The 24606-nt window shown below is 48.3% G+C and overlaps 1 protein-coding gene across 5 annotated transcripts in view; it reads left to right on the plus strand.

Moving 5' to 3' along the window:
• Positions 1 to 22491, plus strand: part of LHX6 (LIM homeobox 6) — a 37586-nt gene extending 15095 nt beyond the window's left edge. For 2 of the 5 annotated variants that reach the window (XM_080990972.1, XM_080990973.1), the window contains exons 4-10: positions 426 to 646; positions 15242 to 15342; positions 15447 to 15542; positions 17696 to 17870; positions 20196 to 20299; positions 21001 to 21127; positions 21681 to 22491. In XM_080990972.1, coding sequence (XP_080847098.1) covers positions 426 to 646; positions 15242 to 15342; positions 15447 to 15542; positions 17696 to 17870; positions 20196 to 20299; positions 21001 to 21117 — 814 coding nt within the window. In that variant the 3' untranslated portion in view covers positions 21118 to 21127; positions 21681 to 22491. The remainder of the gene's footprint in view (positions 1 to 425; positions 647 to 15241; positions 15343 to 15446; positions 15543 to 17695; positions 17871 to 20195; positions 20300 to 21000; positions 21128 to 21680) is intronic. The other 3 variants (XR_013981727.1, XM_080990974.1, XM_080990975.1) reach the window with 3 other exon arrangements.
• Positions 22492 to 24606: the final 2115 nt, after the last annotated feature.

A 24606-nucleotide genomic window follows, 5' to 3' on the forward strand; every position in this document is an offset into this window, starting at 1 on the left:
GTCGCATTTGTAGCCCGCCTTTTTCTCCAAGGAGCTCAAGGTAGTGTCCATCGGGTTCTGTTGCTTCTCACTTAATGGCCACAGCAACCCTGTGGGGTAGGCTAGGCTGAGAGGCAGTGGCTGGCCCAAGATCACACCCAGTGAGCTAGGGTGGTGAAGTAGAGATTCGAACCCTGGTCTCCCAGGTCCTCATCTGGTACTCTTACCACTACACCACACTGGCTTTTGATTCACTGTCCCAGGGGATTCACTTTCCTGAGACTACTGTTTCAGCATTTCAGTCTGAAAGGTAGTGTGACCTACTGGGCTGAGATTAGTGTTGGTGGTCTTGTACGAGAAGTTGCGCCAGCTTTTGCCATAAGAGTGAGCAGGAGGCACCCAAATCACTGCCAGCTTCTTCACTCTGTGTTTCTCTCTCCTTGCAGTCAGTTTGGTACAAAATGCGCCCGTTGCCGGAGGCAGATCTATGCCAGCGACTGGGTCAGGAGAGCCCGCGGCAACGCTTACCACCTGGCCTGCTTTGCCTGCTTCTCCTGCAAACGTCAGCTGTCAACTGGAGAGGAGTTTGGCCTGGTGGAGGAGAAAGTCCTGTGCCGGATTCACTATGACACCATGATTGAGAACCTCAAGCGTGCAGCAGAGAATGGTAGGTGGACACGCCCCCCCCCCGGGATGCCTGCTTACCCCCTCTGTGAGACGGTAGGAGGTGTGATCCCTTCCCCTCAACCCTGGACTTATCCTGGTTGATGTCTCTCGACAGAAAAGCGCAGAGATGCAATGCCCTCCAAGCAGCTCACAAAGGATAACTAAGCAGAGCGGAAATGTGTCGGCTTCCGAAAATTGGCCTCCATGTGTTTCTAGGTGTTGAATATGCTCCAGATACGTGCTAGATATTTGCCAGAAGTCTACCAAATACTTGATCTCTATATTTGCAAACTATTTTTTGTTGTTGTTGTTGTTGTTCCGTTATTTCTTGCTCGACGATATCTGGTGGGCAGCATGCAATGGCATTCAGTATCTGACAAGGGTTGCCATTTCCCATTTGGCGCTTACTATTCATTATTTATTTATTGCATTTATACCCCCACCCCCTTTTCTTCCAAGGGTCTCAAGGTGGTCACATGGTCCCGTCCCCCCCATTCTTCATGTAATCCCCACCATAGCCCTGCAAGGTAGGTTAGGCTGAGAGAGGCAGCGACTCACTCCAAGGTCACACCCCGTGTCCTTCATGGCCAAGTGGGGATTTGAACCTAGGTCCGACTCTGGCACTCTAACCACTGCACCACACTGCCTCTCCAAAACCCAAGTCACAAAGAGATGCCAGCCGGCCACTTTCAGAGAGGAAGGCTTGCAGCTTAGCGGGCAGCGCACCTGTCCTTCGTGCAGAAGGTCTCAAGACCAGTTCCTGGAATTCCTAGGGAGAGTTGGGAACTCTTAGGCCTCTCTCACTGTCATGGGGAATCCTGCGGACTGTCATTTTGAGAAGGGTGCTGGCCCCACAGACCTACAGTTCCCAACACGCTTAACAACTACTGTTCCCAAGGTTCTTTGGGGAAGGTTCTCCCCATGGTTGTAAAAGGGGTATGAGAAAGCTTTAAATGTGTGGTTGGGATGTGGCCAAAGACTTCTGCCTGAAGCCCTGATGAGCTAAGGTGGACTATAGTGGGCTAGTGGGACCAGGGATCTGACTTAGTATAGCTTTTTAAAATGTAACTAGTGGGAAGTTTTCCTTGGAAGGGTCATAGAATCATAGAATTGCAGAGTTGGAAGGGACCACAAGGGTCATCTAGTCCAACCCCTGGCAATGCAGGAAATCTTGTTACCCATTGTGGGGTTTCAACTCATGACCCTGAGGTTAACAGTCTCATGCTCTACTGCATGGGTAGGCAAACCAAGGTCCGGGGGCCAAATCCAGCCCAATCACTTTCTAAACCCAGCCCACGGACATCAGCATGGGAATCAGCATGTTTTTATATGAGTAGAATGTGTCCTTTGTGGGGCATAGGAATTCATTCATTCCTCCCCCCAAAAATATAGTCCGGCCCCCCACAAGGTCTGAGGGACAGTGGATCAGCCCCCTGCTGAAAAAGTTTGCTGACCCCTCTACTGGTTGAGCGATTCCAATGTAAGGCCCGGCTCAAAACATTTTGCCATCTGAGGCAGAGGACAAGATGGGAGGAATGGCTTCCTTCCAACAAACTCGGCTCTTGGGGAAACCAGCAATATCACGAGTGCTCCTGTAAAAGGAGGGCAAGGGAGAGGGAGGGGGAAGAGAGCAAGCATCTTCCTCCGTGGAATCTGCCGCTGCCAAGATGATACTAAGCAAATGGGACCAACAGCCCAATTCATCCTGACCTACAGAGGCAGGCAGAATGATACGGAAATGGTTAAGTCCGACAGTTTTAGAAGACTGGTGAATAGCCATTCCCGAGTTGGAACTAGGAACACACAATTGAAAACCTGCCTGGCAAAAGTTGGTACCACCTTCTGCTACTGCCAGAGGAACTGCGTGTGTCTGTGACAGACATCCCCTTGGAAATAAAGCTGCAATTGAAATTATTCAACTCCCATTGCAAATCAGGTGAAATTCAGCCAAAAAGTCCACTTCACCTTGCTTCTCCAGCCTTACTATAAGTTGCATTTTCAGTGGAATTTGGGGAAACCATTTGAAGCATCCGTTGTACGGAGCTATCTGCATGGCTTTGGTGGGATTTGCTCCTTGCAGACAGTGGAAAGTCTGTAGATTTTGATCAGAAACCTGATTTGGAGTTGAAGAATTTCAGCTGCAACTGTAGGTGGGATTTCTAATCTGCTTCCAGAGCCAGTGTTCTTTTGAGATGGAAGGAGAAGTCTTCTTCCTCCCTGGAGCTCACACTTACATGCTGTCTGCGTGCCTGAAGCCTACCCAGTGCCGGATATAAGCTAAACAAGCTATAGCTTAGGGCCCCACTCTCTTGGGAGGCCCCTAAAAATTTAAAGGAAAAAACACCTGGATGCACATTTCCAAAATATGAGATAAAAAACAAATAAAATAAAACCTACATACAGTTAGAGCATAATAATTATTTCACTATTAATATACTTATTCTTAACTGTATTTCAGTTCAACAATTACCGTGTTTTTCACTCCATAAGACACACTTTTTTCTTCCTAAAAAGTAAGGGGAAATGTCTGTGCATCTTATGGAGCGAATGCGTGGTCCCTGGAGCTAAATTGCCCAGGAGTGAAAAGCAGATCATGTGTTTTTTTTTGAAAGAGGGAAATGGGTGTTGAAACAAAGCTGCTGATGGGCAAGCGATCGGGGAGGGAGATAAGGGACGCTAGCAATAAAGGAGGCTGCCTGGGGGCGGGGGGAGGTAAAGACAATGAACTTGCAAGGAGAGGAGACAGGAAGGTTAAAGCAATGAGGAGAGAAATTAGAAGAAAAGGAGGAGCAAAAAAACCACTCCAGCTAAGGAAAAGACACCAAGGCAAACAAGAGGGAAGGGAGTGTTGAAAGGAAGCAGCTAATTGGCAAGCGATCAGGAGGGAGATAAGGGACGCGAGCGATAAAGGAGGCTGCCGGGCGGGGGGAGGTAAAAGCCAATGGATCCTCAGGATTTTTGCATTGGGTCACCCCAAATTCACCATCAGATCACATAGCATGTCCATGACTACAGCCTGCGCCAAAAAAACCATGCACCCACTGTTGTGTGAGGCCGCAATGGCGCAAAAACGTGGTTACAAAGCATGGATCCACATGGATCCTCAGGATTTTTGCATTGCGTCACCCCAAATTCACCACCTGATCACATAGCATGTCCATGGCTACAGCCTGCACCAAAAAAATCACGCACCCACTGTTCTCAGGATTTTTGCATTGGGCTACCCTAAACTCTTTGACCAAACTGCGGGAGGCAGTGGAAGACAGGAGTGCCTGGCGTGCTCTGGTCCATGGGGCCACAAAGAATCGGACATGACTAAACGACTGAACAACAACCCCAAACTCACCGTCAAAGCAGATGTCTGTGGCCACAGCATGAACCACAAAAATCATACATCCACTGTTTCGTTCAGAATATTTTTTTTCTTGTTTTCCTCCTCTACAAACAAGGTGTGTCTTATGGAGTGAAAAATATGGCACTTTGATAAAATGCATATTTTGTTATGTGCAAATGGCTTTAGATACCTATTAGGTCCATAAATTAGCATATATTCAACACCAAAAACAGCGACAATTTGTTGTTGACAAAGGACAGCTGGACATATAAAGGGCCCCATTACCTTCAGTAGCTCAGGGCCTCATCAAACCTAAATCCGGCCCTGAGCCTACCAGTGAGTCCCACCTGCGCTGCGACCAGTCAAATCAGTCTCTGGCAAACTGCAGGCAACCTCTCCTGACCCGCAGCAAGGCTTTCCAAGGGAAGTCCTTCACACGAGCCCTGAGGAAGCATATCTGAGACGCTCTGGTGAACGCTGCAGAGGAGCCATCCTTCTCAACAGCTCTGAGTTGCAAACTCACAAAGTGTCAGAATTCGGATACATGCCTGGAGCCTCAGCTACTCCTGCCGTAGGACGGTTGCTGCTAATTCATGCCACACTTTTAAAAGCGCAGCATAAACATAGCACGATCTTTATATGCTTGTCAGAAGAGCCATTTGTGGCATCAGACCAAAAGCCCATCTGGTCCGCCATCAAGTTTCCAACAGTGGCCAAACAGATGTGCATTCAGGAAGCCCAGAAGTGGGGCACAAAGGCTGCAACCCTCCCTACTGTTTCCCTCCCACCAGCTGGCTTTCAGTGCTGTACCTGGAGCACGTTTACCTGCAATGGCTAGCAGCCATTGATAGACCTCTTCCATGAACTTCTCTGGCCCACTTATAAAGCCATCTAAGGCAATGACCACAATCTAATATTGTGGCAGTAATTTCCACAGGTTAATTATTCACAGTGTGGGTTTATTTAGGGTGTTCTGATAATTTTTTTTTTTTTTTGGCCAACCCATTTCAGTAGACACCTCTGAGTTTAGGGTGGTAGCGGGTGTCTCCAGATAGGGCTTGACAGTTACCTGTCTGAATAACCACTGCCAACCTGTAGATGCAGCGGTTCTCAACCTGTGGGTTCACAGAGGTTGTTGGACTACAACTCCCACCATCCCTGAGCTCTGGCCTTGCTAGCTAGGGGTGATGGGAGTTGTAGTTCAACAACATCTGGGGACCCACAGGTTGAGAAAGGCTGCTGTAGGGTGTAGACAATACAGTCATACCTCAGGTTACGAACGCTGTGGGTTGCGGATCACGCCAAACCCGGAAGCACAAAATGACATCACGCACATGCTCAGAAGTGCTGAGTTGCGTCATGCACATGAGCAGATGCGGCGCTGCAGGTTGCAAACGCTGCGGGTTGCGAACGTGCCTCCCGCACGGATCATGTTCGCAACCTGAGGTATGACTGTACTGAACTAGATTGTTTGACGCAGTATAAGAGAGCTTCCTATGTTCTATAAAAGGTCAAGGGGAATGAATATCTTTCTACACTATTAATAATTTTATTCACCTCTCTTATGCACTTCCTTTCAATTCCCCGCTAAATTAAAATACCCCGTCCTGGTATCCCTTCCTCATAGGAGAGTGGCTCCAGCCCCTTGATCATTTTAGTTGCCCTCTGAGAGCTTTACAAAACCGTTTTGAGACAGGCAGCAGAAACATGGCATTCCGAAATAAGCCACAGCGCAATATTTCAGCATTTGAAATTTTATTTTCAACCTCCTTTCTGACTGGCTCCTCGGAGGGGAGTCACCGTTTCACAGTTGCTTGCCACACACCAAGTCAACATTTTCATCAAGCTACCGTAGAATCATAGAACTGCAGATTGTGAAGGGACCCTAAGGGCCATCTAGTCCAACCCCCTGCAATGCAGGAATCACAGTTCAAGAATCCCTGGCAGATGTCCATCCAACCTCTGCTTAAAAACCTCCAATGAAGGGGACCCCACTACTGAGGTTCCCAGTCACCTCAGTGACTCAGACTCTGTTGGTGCATGATATGCGAAGTTAGGGTTTGTGCATCAGCTGCTGTTTGAACTTACATTGAACTCTTTCCCCTTTCTTTGCCCACCCACTCAGTGTGGAGATGTTCTTTTGGCGCTCCATGCAGATCTTTGGGGAACTCCACCGCTTGCCATCCTCCACTGCAACTGAGAATTACCCATCTATCTCTCCTCTCTTCTTCTCCTCTGTTCTTTAATTAGCCACCCAACCAGAAGAGGACCTGTACTCTTATCCACTGTAGAACTGTAGACATCTAATGAAGGTGGGCAGTTTGAAGATTCAGGAAGGATAAAATAGTGTCCTCCTTCATGCAGCACAAACTAAGGAACCTGCTACCCCAGGAGGCAGTGATGGCTTTGAAAGAGGATTGGACAGGTTAATGGATGAGGAGAGGGCTATTGATGGCTGGCAGTCACCACGGCTTGGCTCTGCCTCTACAGAGGGAGGCAGCACTGCTTCTGAATACCAGATGCTAGAAACCACAGGAGGGGAAGAGTGTGGCTCGTGCTCAGGTCCTGGTTTTGCACTGGGGCATCTGCTTGGCCACTGTGAGAACAGGGTGCTTGACTAGATGGGGCCCCTGTGGCCTGATCTGGCAAGTTCTTCTTATATTCTTTTTGCCCAACATGGGGCTGGAACCCTGAGATTGAGTTTCATGCTCTACCAATTGAGCTGTTTCTGGCTCCCAATTGTTTAATGTGTAGCAACAACTAAGTGTCTCTATCCTCCTTAAGGAGCAAATTGTCATAACTTTTGTCATAATTCTTTTGTGAATGGATTGTGCACTCAGTTTAGTTCCAGTGTTGAAAACAAATTGCTAGGCTTAAAGTATGTCCCGAGGCATCCTGCTCTTTCATTCTAACTAATATGTCTTTTCTACTAGATCTTGAGTTTCTAGTAAAGAAAAATGCAAAGTAAGTCTGACAAGCCTAAAGCCTGCTTGCCCTTCTTCTACAGTGGAGATAAATGTAAATTCACTCATCTGTCAACTCCTTATTCTCTGTCAGTAAGCCTTTCACATCTTTGTAAACAGTCTTCCCAGATGCTCTCCTGCCTCTGATTTGCATACATTTTTTACTGTTTTTAGCAATATACTCTTTAGATCTGGATTCTGTGCTTGGGCACTAGATCTGTAGGTATCTGAAGTACACGCAGCTGATATCTGTGTATGTACAGAGACTTGTGCTCAATGCAATGGATTTTCTAGCTTTCCCACTTCTCAGAAGTTGCCTTACTATCTCAACGTTCATTTGTATCACCAAAGTATGTGCTTCTCCCTATTTGGACAGGACTCACACTTCCTAAAGCAAGCTCATTTGCCTTTTATAGCTTTCTTGACACTGCTTTTTAACCACTCTAGCATTCTTTTGGATTGGTCCCATCTTTCTTAATCCATGGTGCACATTTCATTCAAGCTTCTATCACGGTGGTTTTAAATAACCACCATGACCTCCTTGCCTCTTCCTTTTAACAAATCTTAACATTTATGATCTAGTTAGAGAGAGCAATGTTTTTCAACAAAGCATCTCACACAAGTCTTGGGTATGCCTTGTGATTGACAACAATATCCATGGATGATTGTCTCACAACAAAGAGAAAACATGAGATGGTGTGCTTGTGGATTGTGCAGAACTGCCTGTGAATCTGTGGCTGCACAGAACCTGTTTATGTAGCCATTTCCTGTGTGTGTGTGTGTGTGTGTGTGTGTGTGTGAACTTCATTAAGTAATCAAGATATTTTACAACAAAACACAGAGGCAGGTGGTGACTTGCTATTATAGATCCACAGTACATGGTTAGATATGACAGTAGAACATGAAGAGGTTCAATCTAAAGTAAGACAAGAAAATAAGATTATTGTTCTTGCAGAATGGAGAGGGCTAGTAATAATGCATATCAGTATGTAATCAGTACCAAATAAAGCCAAATTTGGTGGGAACCTGCCAGTCATGACTTTGTTTCTTAATGTACATCAAAAACATCCACCACATGGCAGCACAGTCAATTGGCTTGGCAGGTGAAATATGCATTGAATGAGTCAACTTTTCTGAAAGTGAAATATGTAGGGTCTTCTGAAACCAAATATGAAGGGGAAAGTGTGACGTATTTCTCCATCGCTGGGTAACAATCAATATATCCACAACCAACAATCATATAATAAGAGTTTTACAAAGTAGTTCTGCATCATCAACTTTGCATATTGATAATACGAACATAGAGCCTGTGTTCTGTTTGTTCTTAAATCATTCTTATAGGAGGTTCTGTGCTGGATACAAGATTCCGTGCTTATGTGTGGGACCAGTTGTTTTGGGAAAATGCACATGGGTTTTTCAGGACCCCCACATTTCCCTTCTTCAAGACAGTGGATTTTCAGGCCTTTGAACAAAGGAGGAAAGAGAACAGCACTCAAACGAGGGTCCCATGTGGTCCTCTTCAGACCGGGTGCTTTCCTCCTCCTCCTCCAAATTAATGTGTGTGTGATTCCCAAGAGATAAAACTTTGCCCAAGTGCTAAGAAGTTGTCTGATTTTTCTTTTCTGAGAAAATGTGAGACTGGGGGGGAGAGGCGTATGTAACAGGCCATCTTGGGCTGCAGATGGAAACGATTTCAGAGAAGGGGAGAGATCTCAAAATGAAAATAATCCGTGTTTCTGTTTACAAGGTTTAAGCGAGGAGATGAAAACAAAATCAAACCAAGATGCAGGAGTGAGCTGGGAAGGGGGTGGGCGTCTGAGGCGCTCATTTGTGGCGTGTCCTGGGCTGGTGTGGTCCAGCGGCTTGTTAGCGGCTTAGACTTGGACCCGGGTTCAGGCGCTTTCTGGGCTAGGGAAGCTTGCTGGGTGGCCTTGCTCAAGCAAACAGGGATCTCCCTTGACCTTCAGCCTCTTGTTTGCAGAAGGGGGATCTGAGTGACTTACCTTACAGGTCAAGAAACAAAGAGTAAGGCTGTGCTCACACTCCTGGTTACTGGGCACTCAACTGGGTTTTTAATCTGCCTTCACACGACATTATAATAAATGCATCTGTAGCCTGCACTTTGTTATGAGATGCTGCTACAGTGGATGCTCGGGTTGCGAACGAGATCTGTGCAAGAGGCACGTCCGCAACCCGCAGCGTCCGCAACCTGCAGCGGTGTGTCTGTGCATGTACGGGTTGCGATTCAGCATGTCTGCCCATGCACAAAGCACAATTTAGCACTTCTGTGCATGCGTGACCGCCGAAACCCGGAAGTAACCCGTTCTTGTACTTCTGGGTTTTGGCGGTCCACAACCTGAAAAAACACGACCTGAAGCATCTGTAACCCGAGGTATGACAGTATTTGATGTGGTTGGGTCTCAAATATGTGAAGGGCTGCCATATGGAAGATGGAGCAAGCTTGTTTTCTGCTGCTCTGGAGGGTATGATCCGAACCAATGGATTGAAACAGCAGGAAAGGAGATTCTGATTAACAGTAGGAAGATTAGAGCTGTTCAATAGTGGAACAGACTCCCTCGGAAAGTGGGGACTCTCCTTCATTGGAGGTTTCTAAGCAAAGGTTGGATGACTGTCTGCCATGGATTCTTTAGGTGTGATTCCTGCATGCAGAGGATTGAGCTAGATCAGGGGTCAGCAAACTGTGCCTCGGGCCGGTGTCTCCAGCGTCGATCGTGTGGCAGGCTGGAGGGCGGGGGGTCGCGTGCCCATACGTGTGCGCACAGGCTATTTCTGGCGCATTCTGAGTCAGAGGAGCACCGGAAATAGCTTGTGGGCATGTGCACGGGCCTCCTCCGACTCGGATGTGCACCGGAAATAATGCTTGCGCATGCACAAATAATGCTTGCGCATGCGCACAAGCTATTTCCGGTGCTCCTCTGACCTGGAAGCGGGCAGCCACACAGCGCCGGTAAGAGTGGGCAGCGGCAGTGGGGTCGCCGTGGGTCAGATAAATGAGTCCCTCGGGCCTTATCCGGCCCACGGGCCTTAGTTTGGGGACTCCTGAGCTAGATCATGGGTAGGCAAACTAAGGCCCAGGGGCTGGATCCAGCCCAATCGCCTTCTAAATCCAGCCTGCGGACAGTCCGGGAATCAGCGTGTTTTTACATGAGTAAAATGTGTCCTTTTATTTAAAATGCATCTCTGGGTTATTTGTGGGGCATAGGAATTCGTTCATTTTCTCTCTCCAAAATATAGTCTGGCCCCCCACAAGGTCTGAGGGACAGTGGACCGGCCCTCTGCTGAAAAAGTTTGCTGACCCCTGAGCTAGCTGGCCCTCGGGGACCCCTTCTAACTACCGTATTTTTTGCACCGTAACACTCACTTTTTTCCTCCTAGAAAGTAAGGGGAAATGTCTGTGCGTGTTATGGAGGGAATGCCTACGGGTGGCATGCCTACGGATTTCCCTCCTCTAAAAACTACGTGCGTGTTATGGTTGGGTGCGTGTTATAGAGCGAAAAATACGGTATATAGTTCTATGATTATGTAAATGAGCTTCACACCAACTGGAGTCCTGAAGCTGTTTCTAATCGATCTCTAGCCAAGGCGTGAACGCCCCTGCATAGGGCAAAGGCATCCCCCCCCTGTCAACACCCCCCCCGCTGGAATGTACACGAACAGTAATGAAACTGACACTAAGGAAGCCATGCTGGTGTGAACAGCTGAGGGGAGAAAGAGCACTATGGGACACACAAATTCTCTGCGCTCTAAGCCATCAATTTGAACACACCCTAATAATGAGAGGGTGGTGCCATTCCCCTGAGTTTTGGGGATCAAATAGGTTTGGCACACAGGTCAGTATCAGGCCGTGGCTGTACAAAGGCAGGCAGCTCTCCCATCTCCTCTAGAAAGGGCTGCGCCATAGCAAGCAACAAAGCTGCAGGCGTCTTGTCCTTAGAGGTTGCCAGGTTCAGACATGATGAGAGTCACATACAGGGCCAAGGTGAGGCATTCCACGTGAATTTTGTGGTGGTTTAAGAGCAGCACAATGGCAAAAATTCAGTTCATTTCACTGCCATGGAGTGGGGTGTGCGTGCACGTGTTCTGTTTGGGTTTTTCCTCTTTTTGTCTTCTGTCGTGTTTTGCCCGAAATGCCGAAATGCCTGGTGGTGTAGAAATGACAAAGGTTTTGCTGGCCCCCATATCTAGTGAACTCTGTCTTCTTAGACACTAATGATCTTTGGGATACCCCCCCCCACTTGAAATATATATTGTTGTTTTGTTTTGGGGATTGGGGGGTGGAGTTGGTTGGTTGTTTTTACTCCTGCTCAAGGACTAATGGGTAATTTCATCTGGGAGCTGGAAAGGAACTCCCTCTTTGCTTCAAAAGGGGATTCAAGAAATCACGGAGGACAGATCTGCCAGTGGCTATTATTAGGTATGGCGGCTAAATTGAGCCTCCATGTCCTGACGCAGTCTGCCTCTGAATACTAGTGGCTGGGCAGCAACGGGGGGAGGGGGGTTAATGCATTTGTGTCTGGCTTGTGTCTCCCCACTAATTTGTCTAATCCTCTTTTTAAGCAATCCAAGTTGTGTGGCCATCAGCCAGTTCCATAGTTTAACTGTGTGCTACGCGAAAAAGCACTTTCTGCCCTAAAATGCCCAGCATTGCATAATAATAATAATAATAATAATAATAATAATAATAATAATTTATTTATACCCCGCCCATCTGACTGGATCTACCCAGCCACTCTGGGCAGCTTCCAACCAAATATTAAAAACAATACAGCGTCAGACACTAAAAACTTCCCTAAACATGGCCGTCTTCAGGTGTTGTTTAAAAGTAAAATAGTTGTTTATTGCCTTACGTCTGATGCGAGGGCGTTCCACAGGGCGGGTGCCACTACTGAGAAGGCCCTGTGCCTGGTTCCCTGCAACCTCACTTCTCGCAGTGAGGGAACCGCCAGAAGGCCCTTGGTGCTGGATCTCAGTGTCCGGGCTGAATGATGGCGGTGGAGATGCTCCTTCAGATATATAGGATCGAGGCCGTTTAGGGCTTTAAAAGTTAGCACCAACACTTAGAATTCTACGGGATGGGCCATCCAGCTTGTTTCTAGTAATCTGAGAGAGGGACAAAATGCCCGTCTCAGTCCATTTTCCCCACCCTGTGCATGACTTTGTACACAAGCCTCAAATGTTCCTTCCTTTCGTCATCGTGACGAATTCCTCTTCCAGTCCCTAGATAATTTTTGTTGCCCCCCCCCCTTTGTTGTCCAGCTCTACAATGGACTTTTTTGAGTTCTGGCAAGCAGAACTCATAAACTGGGTTTATGGAAGACAATCTTACTCGGCTACGAGTGATCGCCAAAGAAGAAGATGATTCCAAGTTTTGTTGCGCCACAGATTTGTATAAAGCCCTGCCTGCGTCACACTCCCCTCCCTGCTCCTCTGCTGGCTGAATTTGTGTGGGGCTTCAGCCTGGCTCAACCAAAGTCCCAGCTGATGCAGTCACTGCTTCGGCATTCTGTCTCTAGACATCTGAAGCAAAGCCGTCCCAGTTTCAAGGTGTAGTTTGTGGCTCCCGCTGTCTGCATCACGGCCCAGGATAGGCCCGGCCCTGCCCTGCCAGCCCTTCCTGTGGCTCAGGATGCTGATTCCCCGAAGAGGGAGATGTCAGCTTGGAGGGCAGATGGTGGGCAGAGGCCAGGTGGCAGCTGTGGGTGGGGTGTGCCTTCCTGCTTGCTCCAGGGAGGGGACACGAAAAGCACAAGCGGCAATTCCATTTGGCATGTACGTTTCCTCTGGGAATCGCAAAGCGATTTCGCCTGTGTTGCAAGGCTTTTCTGGAGAAGGGAAAATAAACACATGTTGCTGAAGCTGAGCCCCATTAATCATCCTGCAACAACGAGTCAAACTGTTAAAAAAGAAGAAAATTCCTTCAACTGGGGCCAAGATAATCACATCCCAAATCTTGCCTCCAAACTGAATATCTCGGAGGGTGAGGAGCCTAACCAAAGCTGCAAAAGGGTTCCCACAGTTGCTAGAGTCTCCGTCTGCGTTAAGACTCGAGTCCCTGTCATCACTCAGAAGATATGGCTAAACACAGGAATTAACCATTGTGACCCTGGAGTCGGTGGCTGCAAGAGCCACTGAATAAATGGGCTCACCCGTGCAAGGTGGTTTGAGCACAGAACGCCGATCCTGCCCTGACTGCACTGGCTGCCAATCAGTTTCTGGGCCCAATCCAAAGTGCTGGTTTTGACCTACAAAGCCTTAAACAGCTCAGGACCACAATACCTCAAGAACCGCTTCTCCACATATGAACTGACCCAGACCCTACGATCATCATCTGAGACTCTTCTTTGTGTGCCTCCTCCATGAGAGGTCTGGAGGGTGGCAACATGAGAACAGGGCCTTTTCTGCAGTGGCTCCCCGTTTGTGGAATGCTCTCCCCAGGAAGGTTTGCCTGGCTCCTTTGTTACATATTTTTAGTTGCCAGGCAAAAACATTCCTCTTCTCCCAGACTTTTGGCTAATTAAACAATCTATAGCCTTTTAAACAGTGTGTGTCTAGAAGTATTGTTTTTGCTTGTTACTATGTTGTGTATTTTTGTGTTTTTATATTGTAAACCGCCCTGTGATCATTGGATAAAGGGTGGTAGGAAAATGTTGTTGTTGTTGTTGTTGTTACAACCCCCAATGCGACTTATGCCTGTGGGTTCTGAAGCAGTGGCTTTCTCTCTCTTTGTGTGGGTATCTTTGCACAGAATATTCTTGAGCATCCTATGTGTGGCTGGGGCAGTTGTGGAATGTTGATCAACAGTGCAGCTTCTGTGAGGAAAGTGAAAGGTCAATCTGACTGGTGAAGGTGGGGGAACCATACAGAGCCTGCAAGGGATTGTAAGCTGCTGGATGTAAAAGAGGAGCTTAGTGACTAGGATCCCGGAGAAAGCAAAAAGTTGAGGAGAGCTTGTGCTTGATAGCAGCTGATGTGGGAGTGCTGTGTTCTCGGCAACCCACCATCTTGTCTTGAACATTGGGAAACGGGCCAACAATGAGATGGACCTGGCTTTCATTAGCAAACTGACGCTGGGTGGAAAAGGATCACCCATGCAGACCGGAGCAGCAAGGATATCCTTTCTCCACTTCTGTTTCTCTCATTAAAGCTGTTGTAGCTGCTGATAGGGAAATATGAGGAGGAAATGCCCAAATAAATGACTGGCGGGGTGCTGGTGGTGGAGGGGAAGGAACTGGATCGTCTAATAAGCTAGGTCTTTTAGGTGGTGGTAGGATCTGGTGATGACTGGCAAATTTGGGTGAGAATATATGGTAGGTAGATATTCCATCTATATATACCCATTTAGGGCTGTGGTTAAGTGTGTTGCACTAAGACCTGAGAAAACAGGGTTCAAATCCCCACTCAGCCATTGAGCTCACTGGGTGACCTTGGGGACCAGTCACTGTGTCTCAGCCCAACCTCCCTCACAGGGTTGTTGTGGGGATTAAATGAGAAGGTCGGGACCATGTACACCACCTTAATCTCCTTGGAGGAAAAAGGTAGAATATAAATGCAATAAAATATAAGAAGGAAAAAAACCCCAAATAATAAAACCACAATGGATCACCAGTACTTGTGCCCAGAACAGTTAGCAGTGTAGGAGTTGGTAAAGATGCACAAGTTTCCCAGTCAAGGGCCTAGTCCTCATGAACAAGCTCAGGCTGAACAAGTGCCCAAAGCACACACATATAGCTTTGTCCAGGTACCTTGAAGCTTTTCAGACCCAGGACCCACTTTTAACCCAAACATGCATTTTGGGATCCATTTCTTAACATTTCACCATATAATTGCACCGCGGTAGTGCTCCTGTTGCTACCTGCTTTGTATCAAGCCTCAGCCCACTAGTGCAATTGTGTGTGTGTGTGTGTGTGTGTGTGTGTTAAGAGGCAAGGGGGTGGCAGGGGGCACTGGGGGTGTAAATGATGATCAGACTTTGAAAAGCTGACGTCACCGGATCAAGTTCATCCATTTTGCCAAATGATTTTGAATAAATGTGCAATTAATCATTACTGTTTTTACTTTTATTGTGTTATTCTCCTCCTTACTTGGATTGTGCAAACGGCTGTTCTGAAAAATGTTTTTGGCAGGGTGCAGAAGGGGGGCACTGAGGATGAGCTTGTGGAACCAGGGGGGCAGCAGCCTGAAAAAGTTTGGGAACTCCTGTACTCGTAGGTCCTGACCCACCAGCTGAAGATCAGCGTTCGGCCAATACGCACCAGAGTCACCCTTTGTTCTCTTGCAGGTAATGGCATCACACTGGAAGGGGCGGTCCCGTCTGAGCAAGACAGCCAGCCAAAACCAGCAAAGAGAGCCCGGACCTCCTTCACCGCAGAGCAGCTACAGGTAGAGAGCCGGGTGGGCTCTCTCAAGAGTGGTAGTGGGATGCAGGACGAGGAGGAATGCTGGCGACATGCCTGGGTTACTCTTGAGTATTGTCCTCCTCTTAGGTCATGCAAGCACAATTCGCTCAGGACAACAACCCAGACGCACAGACCCTTCAAAAGCTGGCAGACATGACAGGGCTGAGCAGGAGAGTGATACAGGTGAGGCTCTGAGCGCAGCGCTGGTGGCCAAAAGGACTTGCCCTGTGGGCCACCAAAACCACCCGTCTGCATCAGACCAAAAGATCCATCTAGCCGAGCTCCTTGGTCTCTTACGCCAACCCGCAGGATGCCTACGGAAGCTTTGCAACCAGGTGCTATGGGCATCTCGGACCCTGTTTTCGTTTGGTTCCCTGAATTGTGGGTGGGGCGGGGCGGGGGTGGGGGGTTTGCCAACATTCCACGGAGGTGACAGTCTCAGAGTATTACCCAGAAACCGGAGATGCTGTAAGGGAACCGAAAGGAGCAGGGTGGGGTGGAGGAAATGGCCCGTGCAAAGGATTGTGGAAGGAAAAGGTACAGGGAAGCTAGCAGTTTCATAGGATCTTAGAGTTGGAAGGAACCCAAAAGCTCATCTAGTCCAACCTCTTGCAATGCAGGTTTGAGGAAGAGCTAGTGCAAATGGTAAGGAAAAGCATGGAGTGCTTTCTTAATAATAATAATAATAATAATAATAATAATAATAATAATATTTGTACCCCACCCAACTGGCTGGGCTTCCCCAGCCACTCTGGGCGGCTTCCAACAAAGATTAAAAATACATCAAAATGTCACACAATAAAAACTTCCCTAAACAGGGCTGCCTTCAGATGTCTTCTAAATGTCAGGCAGTTGTTTTCCTCTTTGACATCTGGTGGGAGGGTGTTCCACAGGGAAGGCGCCACTACCGAGAAGGCCCTCTGCCTGGTTCCCTGTAACTTGGCTTCTCACAGGGAGGGAACCGCCAGAAGGCCCTCGGAACTGGACCTCAGTGTCCGGGTAGAACGATGGAGGTGGAGACGCTCCTTCAAGGATACTGGGCCGAGGACGTTTATAATCATAATCACAAACTCTCAGGACTGGGAAATATTTTAATGCTTCCCAGTGGCAAGAACTGCAGAGGATTCCAGCATGGCGGGGGGGGGGGGGAACCTTTCCCCCTAAAGAGCTAACTTTCCAAATGCAGGGTATGTGCATGTATTTTAAACAGCAAGGGTGCATTCAAAAAACATGACCCTCTCCAGCAGTAGGAATTATGCCATTCCAGGTAAGCTGTACTGCAAGCTTTCCCAAAATTCTGAATTAGCTTGAAGGGGGAGGTAGGGGAGACTGTAAAATGTCCACGGGATGCTCTACTCAATAAACAAAGACAAAGGGTGGTGGTGGAGGAATGAGATGCTAAAATGTCTGATTTATTACTCATAAAATAATGTTTAATTGACCTGAGGTGGGTCTGTAGTAAGACACTCTGGCAATGGCTGTGGTGACAGAGGATGATGAGCCCAGCTCATCCATTCTGAAGCCGATATATCAGAGAAAGAGGAACAGACCGCTTGGGTTACTTTCTCCAGTAGCCTTGCTGTCATGTGACACTCCAGGGAGTTGGGCTAGATGACACTTTGACTTTGGACCCCTTCCAACTCTACACATCTATGATTCCATCTTGCAGACATCCTTTTTGCTATCAACCTGACTTCTCCCCAAGACCCCTCTTTTGCCCATCAATGGTATATATTTTTGTGCTTCTATTTTCCTCTGATGTATTCTCAACCAGGGTGAAACAGAAGCACCAGGAGCGGTATTCAACTAAGTCTTACTCAGAGCAGACCTACTGAACTTAATGGGCCATGTTCATTGAATTCAATAGATCTACTCTTGAGTACTAGGGACGCGGGTGGCGCTGTGGTCTAAACCACACAGCCTTGGGCTTGCTGATCAGAAGGTCGGAGGTTTGAGTCCCCACGACGGGGTGAGCTCCTGTTGCTCGGTCCCTGCTCCTGCCAACCTAGCAGTTCGAAAGCATGTCAAAGTGCAAGTAGATAAATAGGTACCGCTCCGGCGGGAAGGTAAACAGCGTTTCCGTGCGCTGATCTGGTTCGCCAGCAGCGGCTTAGTCATGCTGGCCACATGACCCGGAAGCTGTGTGCCGGCTCCCTCGGCCTATAGAGCGGGATGAGCGTCGCAACCCCAGAGTCATCCGCGACTGGACCTAATGGTCAGGGGTCCCTTTACCTTTATCCTTACTCTTGAGTAAAACCTAGCAAGTTTTTTTTTTTTTTTTTTTTACAAAATCAACACAGCTGTGCCTCCCTCTCAAAACGCCTCTTGCATTCCAGGTTTGGTTTCAGAACTGCAGAGCGCGCCATAAAAAGCACACGCCCCAACACACAGTGCCCCCATCTGGAGGCTCCCAGTCCCGCATCCCTTCGGTGTTGCCTGACGACATCCACTATTCCCCCTTCAGCAATCCTGAACGTGCAAGGATGGTGACCTTGCACAGCTACATAGAAAGTAAGTGTTGACAGCCGCGCTTAAAAACAGCGTAGCGGCTGAGAAAGCTGACGTAGCATGCATTAGGTTCAAGTCTCATCACTGCAGGAATAGCCAGACAAACCTCTCTCTCTCTCTTTTTCTCTCTCTTAGCCTCAATCCTCTAGTTTGCATGATGGGGGTATCAGTACTGACCTATGCTGCAAGGTGGTGCAGGTGACACACCTTAAATATCAGGGCTGCAATCCTAAACACAGGTGCTAGGAGTGGGCAACCTCCAGCCCCTGTTAGCCTTGGCCTTATTTCACAGGGCGCTCAGATTCATTTCATATGGGTGGCAAGTACGGAAAAAGGGAGGGAGGGAGAGAGGGAGAGAGAGGGAGAGAGGGAGAGAGAGAGAGAGAGAGAGAGAGAGAGAGAGAGAAGAACTGTCCCCTTCGGCCTCTGACCCCAGCCACCAGTGACCCTAGGTCAGGCATAGGCAAACTCCAGCCCTCCAGATGTTTGGGACTACAATTCCCATCATCCCTAGCTAACAGGACCAGTGGTCAGGGATGATGGGAATTGTAGTCCTAAACATCTGGAGGGCTGGAGTTTGCCTATGCCTGACCTAGGTCCTCACCAGTGCCAGCCTATGGTCCACAACCCTCAACAGATTGATTTATTTTAGCCCATATATCTATACTACAGTCATACCTCATGTTACGTTTGCTTCAGGTTGCGCATTTTCAGGTTGTGTCCCGCGGCGATCCGGAAGTAACGGAACGGGTTACTTCCGGGTTTTGCCATGCACGCATGCGCAGATGCGCAAAATGACATCACATGCATGCGCAGAAGCATCGAATTGCAACCCGTAGATGAGGGTTGCGTTCTTTTCAGGTTGCGAACGGGCCTCCGGAACGGATCCCGTTTGCAACCAGAGGTACCACTGTACTTAATACATAAAATATCTCTAAGATGCTGGAAGATTCAGGATGGATAAAAGAAAGGACTCCTTTGCACAGCGCATAGTCCAACTGCGGAACTTTCCTCCCACAGGAGGCAGTGATGGCCACTAACTTAGAGGGCTTTAAAAGAGAATCAGGCAGATTTGTGGAGGAGGAGAGGACTGTCCATGATTACAAGCCGTCATGGCTTGGCTCGGCCTCCACAGGAGGATAGAAAGTACTCGTGTGCTCGGGCCCTGCTTGCAGACTTCCCATAGGCATCTGGGTGGCCACTGTGAGAACAGGAGGCCGGACTAGAAGGGCCCCCTTTGGCCTGATCCATCGGGGCTCTTCTTAGGTTCATTCATGGTGGTATCCGTACTGTAGCTCCTTCTTCCGACACACCTTGCCCTTCAAGAACTCTGAGCCTCTTGGCTCTCACTCATGGCTCTCACACCTCTTGGCAAAGAGGGTCTCCTCAACCTGCCGAGCTCACTCCAAAGAGAGTGTGGATCTTGAGAGAGAAAAAGATTACCCACCCCTAGACTAGGTAAGGAGCTCCACTGGATAAATTGGGATGAAGTTGTGAAGAAGGGTACAGAGGATTATTGTGATCCAAGGTGTTGAGTGACCAAGAATCTCTCCATGAAACAAACCAACTGACCCTGTCAAAAGGATGGAATTTAAATGTGGAGGGAGGTGCCTTTGATGAGGATGAACCCCCCCCCCGTTTGCTTATTGGGTTTCCATAAGGCTTGCGTTGCTCCTCACAGGGATCTGAAATCCTGCTCCTATCTCACACAACTAAGCCAGGTGCAACTCAAGGTGCCCTCTGCTGCCTGCCTTTCATGACCTCTCACATGTGCGGGACCATCACTGTGTCTTTTGGGCACTGCACATGCATAGTTGTCAACTTTTCCCTTTTCTTGCGAGGAATCCTATTTGGAATAAGGGGATTTCCCTTAAAAAAAGGTAAATGTTGACAGCTATGCACACATGTGCACAATGGCATGGGGAGATAGCAACAGCTGGGACTGGAGTACCAGTTACCAGAACATGCAGCAGAACGAGGTATTGAGGTGGGTGGGAAAAATCACTTGGAAAAACTCATGTTTGGCTACTGTAACCCTATTTGGTGAACAAATACAGGGCGAGTCCTTTAAAAGACTCACCCTGTACTTTGAGATAAATATTTTGGGAGAATTGGGATACCAACCTTCCGAGAACAGAATACTTCACAGCGTCATGCTTTCTCCTTAAAACCAATATTTTTGTAGCTGGTGTTTCTCATGCCCTGTGGCTTCCTCTCCTTGCCCTCCACTTGTGAAGCCAAGGGGCATGGAAATCTCAAAAGCACATCAGCAATGCTTTTTGTTTGATCACAAAAGAATAAGGCTCGAAGCTGCCTTCTCATTCACAGGTCAGGTACAGTGTGGACAGATGCACTGCCGCCTCCCTTATGCTGCCCCTCCTGTGCATCTCAAAGCTGACATGGAAGGACCCCTGTCGAGTAGGGGGGAGAAGGTAAAGGTGGTCTCACTTCTGCAATAACCAGTGCTGCTTCCATACCTCCCATCCCACTGCCCCACCTCCACAATTCCGCAACGCTATTCCCACAATCCGATGCAAAAGAGCCACCCAGTCTAGCTAGAGCAGTGATGGCCAAACTTGGCCCTCCAGCTGTTTTTGGACTACAATTCCCATCATCCCTGACCACTGGTATGATTTCTTTGTGTATGGGGATGAATCCATAGCTTGGTGCTGGGGATTATGCTTTGTATGCAGGAGGCCACTGGTTCAATCTCTAAGATATTGGGTAGCAGGACTGGGAAAGGACCTCATTAGCTGAAGCCTTGGGAGAGTGGTTGTCAATTGGAATAAGAGGTCCTGGGCTTGGTGGAGCAGTGGTTTGTTCTGAGCTGCTCACCTCCTTGCCCAAGGGGTGAGAAGCTCCAAGAGACAACACCAAATATTCCAAGACTTATGGAATATTTGCAACTCTTGCTTTGTTTTCAGATACGCAAGCAGAGCACAAGTGGAGGCCAACAGCTGGTGCCTCCTGCAATGTGGCAGATCAGCTTCCTTGCATAAAATCCCCAAGGGCAGAGACCTTGAACCCCACCCCCACCCCTGCAGCCTTCAACAAGCTCTAAGCTTTGCTTCTTGTTGCCTCTACACACAGACACACGTGTGGCTCACGGCATATTTCTTTCCACATTTCATAGAATTGTAAGTTGGAAGGGACCCCCGGGGGTCATCTATTCCAACCCCTTCTATATTTGACAGCCTACCAGACTGCAGCTTTCTTCAACACTGGTGATGAGACAGCACTGCCACACTAAGTGCAGCAAGGTACTGGGAAGGGGAGAGGAGAGGAGAGGAGAGGGGGAAAGGGCAGGCATGAAGCACACGGCTCTGCCCTCCAACCCATCATTGCCCGAGGCCACTGCTGCCTCCTGCCTTGTGGCTGGGCTTCCCCCTGCAAGCTGGCGTGGTGTCACCTTTCCCACGCACAGTCAATCTCATATATACTGTATTCCCAACCATCTCCCTGCTACCATCCTGGGCTACTATTCCACAACTTGCTTAACAGAGGAGTGGTTGGACAGCACAGTATATTCACTTGGAGGCCCTCAACCAGTTTGGCACTTTCTTTAAGAGGAAGAGATGTCGCGGGGGGAGGCATTGCTGACAAGCAGCCTAGAGGGCTCAGGGTGACATTGGGGAGGTCCCTAGAAGTCTTGAGTGGCTCAGGGGCACAAAGTGACCCTCTGTTGGTGAAAGAGGCACTGTAGACTGGGGTGTGGAGAAGCTTTCCCTTTTGTGTTGTTGCACAGGCCCCCACCATAGCTCTGGGTTCTCCAATTGTGTGTTGCTGAGTCCCTCTGTATGGCTTTCCCGACAGGTCATCCTCTTCCAGTACTGACTGCTCCTGCTCCTCCTGACGTCCCAGGGATACTTGGTGGTGGTGGCACTGAATCATACACACCAGCCAATCCACAGCAACTGCAGACCCTCATGCTGCGGTAACCCACCCGTGGTGGCACTCCTGATCCCCTTCCACGAATCCGGCACCTGAATCTCTACGGCTCTGCAGCACAATCCCGATGACCGCTGAGCCCGTGACTTCCCTTGTGGAACCGTTTGGCTTTCAAAGACTCCAAGGCAGCGCATCTCCCTGGCAGAAGAAACCAAGGACTTCAGTTCAGTAGAGTTTCAACAGCATGCACTGTGGACTTGTTTCTTTCAATGCTTTTGGACTTGTATCTTTCAATGCTTGTCATCAAATGCTTTACAACCACCTGGTCTTTGACCTTCCCTGTAGGGAACACGCCCACCTACTCCTTTGACAGGCAGGGGGTCTGCAGCTCTGAACACCAACGTAGGCTATCTGTGTCAGGAGAGTTCTATCCAAGCGCCACACACACTTCCAACCCAGTCACCACCCAACATCAGGGGGTGTGTGCGTTTGTGGAATCAAAACCTTCCCAATTCCTAGGAGCCACAATCAAGTTGTCAGGGTCTAGGTCCCAGCACAGAACTGAGAAAATATTTGACTATTCCTTGGTGTCAGCACCAAACTTTTTAACAGCTGTGCAATGAACAGGTGCCTGGGATTCTTAGTGTTGCAAAAACTATTTGTTTACCACTTGGGGGGCCTTGGCTAAAGTGTATTATACTACAGAAATAAATGGATAATTCTGGTGATGATGAAACCTGGAATTTCAGCTTGATATCTCCTCCCCTATACAAAGCACAGTACTGTCTTACTCTGATTGGCAGGAGCTCGCCAAAGTCTCAAGCTCTGCTTCACCATAAATAGATGGCTGCTGGATGATACATTGGTGCCAGTGCAAACTAGCCCTCTGTCAAAAAAATTCATTGCCCTCCCGTAGATCCATTTCCCTCCCTCTTTTATCATCCATCCAAAATGTATGCAGTGCCAGAGCCACTCCTTGGGAACAAGTCCATGAGCAATTACTTACCACCCCTCCCAGTTAGAATTGATTGTTCCCTTAGCCTCCTTCCCTGAGGCTGGGCTTCTCCTGGGCTGCTGGCTCAAAAGGCAAAGGCACAGGTTTCGCTGTCACTGCAGTGTTGCCAAGCTGGGTTGGTCCACCATTTCAGTGGTTTTGATCTCTGTGGTTGAGGCTTTTACCAGTGGGAGTTTGGAGCAGGGGCCAGCTCAGACTAGCATCTTAAAGGTAAAAATGAGGGTGCCCGGGTGTGGGGTAGGGACGTGTCCTCCTTTTCCGGAATGGTTCCTGAGTTTCTGGTTGAGGACTGCAGTCCTATTTGGGCATGGCTGAAGCAGCTGTCTCTGTGGCTGCCTTGCACCCAGCAGCAGATCTGCTGTTGGGGATGCAGGAATGCACAAGATCTTTGTCCCCTCTGCTGGGAGGACATATTGCCACTTAGGACTGCTCATGCGCCTTTGAAACCAAACATGAACACATTGCTGAATGTGGTAGCACTTGGTAACTGAGGGAAGAGACTGACTGTGCAACTCAGTCCTAAGCAGCCTTCCTCAGAAGCTCAACAGAGCTCCACACTCTCCAGTAAGTGTGCAGAGAGTTGCAATCTTAAGAATGGATGCAGACCAGGCACACACATCAGGCCTTCCTAGGATTTCCCATAACTATTCTTAAACGTAAAAGCAACTGCAAAGATGCAGACTGGATCAGGGCCAGTCTGGTGCTGGGCGAGCTTTTTTCCCCCATTAAAAAAACACAACAGCCTGCATTTTCTCAATTTAAATTGCCCCTCCCCCAAAGCTGCTTTTGCTTATAGTAGAAAACATGCAGGCACACTATGTACGAGTGGCTAAGAGGTGAGGACTAGCCCAGTGCAGAAGAATAGACAGTTGCAGTCAACTGTTATATCTAAAGTGAGTATTGTAATCTTTCTCTCCCCCCGCCCCCCCCGCCAATCCTATTCCTCATCTCTGCAGGAAGCCTTAGGCTGTGTTCCTTGCAAATCTCAGGAAGCGGCCAGGACCAGCTTCTTAAACTTGAGAAATCTTTTTGGCTCTGCCGTGCAAAAACTGGAAACAATTCATAATTAGTTAAACGATGCCTATGGAAAATAAACGACTGTCCTGAGAATGCAACACATCCCCTAATTATTTTAGTCCACTGACTCTCGTTAGCCAATGTGTTTACACTGACTGATGGGGTGGGGAAAGTCTTATGCCAGGTCCAAACAAACAAATCTGAGCAAAGACGCTCTTTGCATTCAGTTTGCTGACTCTGTAGTTGTCGAAACAGTTTTACAGGGCAAGAAAGCCAATGTTCACCCTGATCCAACGGTTATGATACGCATGCAGTGGCTTTGATGCTTGCAGATGAAGCTCCATGTAAGCTGCAGCTGCTCCATTTGTTTGACTGTCACACTGAACTGAACAGGCAAGCCCTCTGCTCCCATGGAACTCGACATGATCACTGGAAACCCTCTGGCATCTTGGACTATGGGCAGCTACACTTTTGTAAGGTATTTACAAAACTGTTCCTGACTGTGCCTCTCCTCTGTCAAATCTTTTGGGCTAAAATTAATTGGAAGTCTTTTGAAATACTTGAATTTGAAGCATCGGTGCTAAAATGTCATGTACTTTCTTGCCTACCCCAGAGTCAGTGACTTGAGTCCCCACTAGATAGGCCAACGATCCTATTTTAACGCAAGGCTGCAACAACGGACAGTGGCCTAGATGGGGCTGGATGCACTTCATACAAAGACAAAACTTGGTATTGGGCATGGAACTCAGCTTTGTTTTTTTTAAAAATGATATATAAGGTTTCTAGCCCTTAAGGCTAGAAATGTGGATATCTGGCAGA

Source organism: Podarcis pityusensis (assembly GCF_964106645.2).
Source record: "Podarcis pityusensis genome assembly, chromosome: Z".
Lineage (NCBI taxonomy): Eukaryota > Metazoa > Chordata > Lepidosauria > Squamata > Lacertidae > Podarcis > Podarcis pityusensis.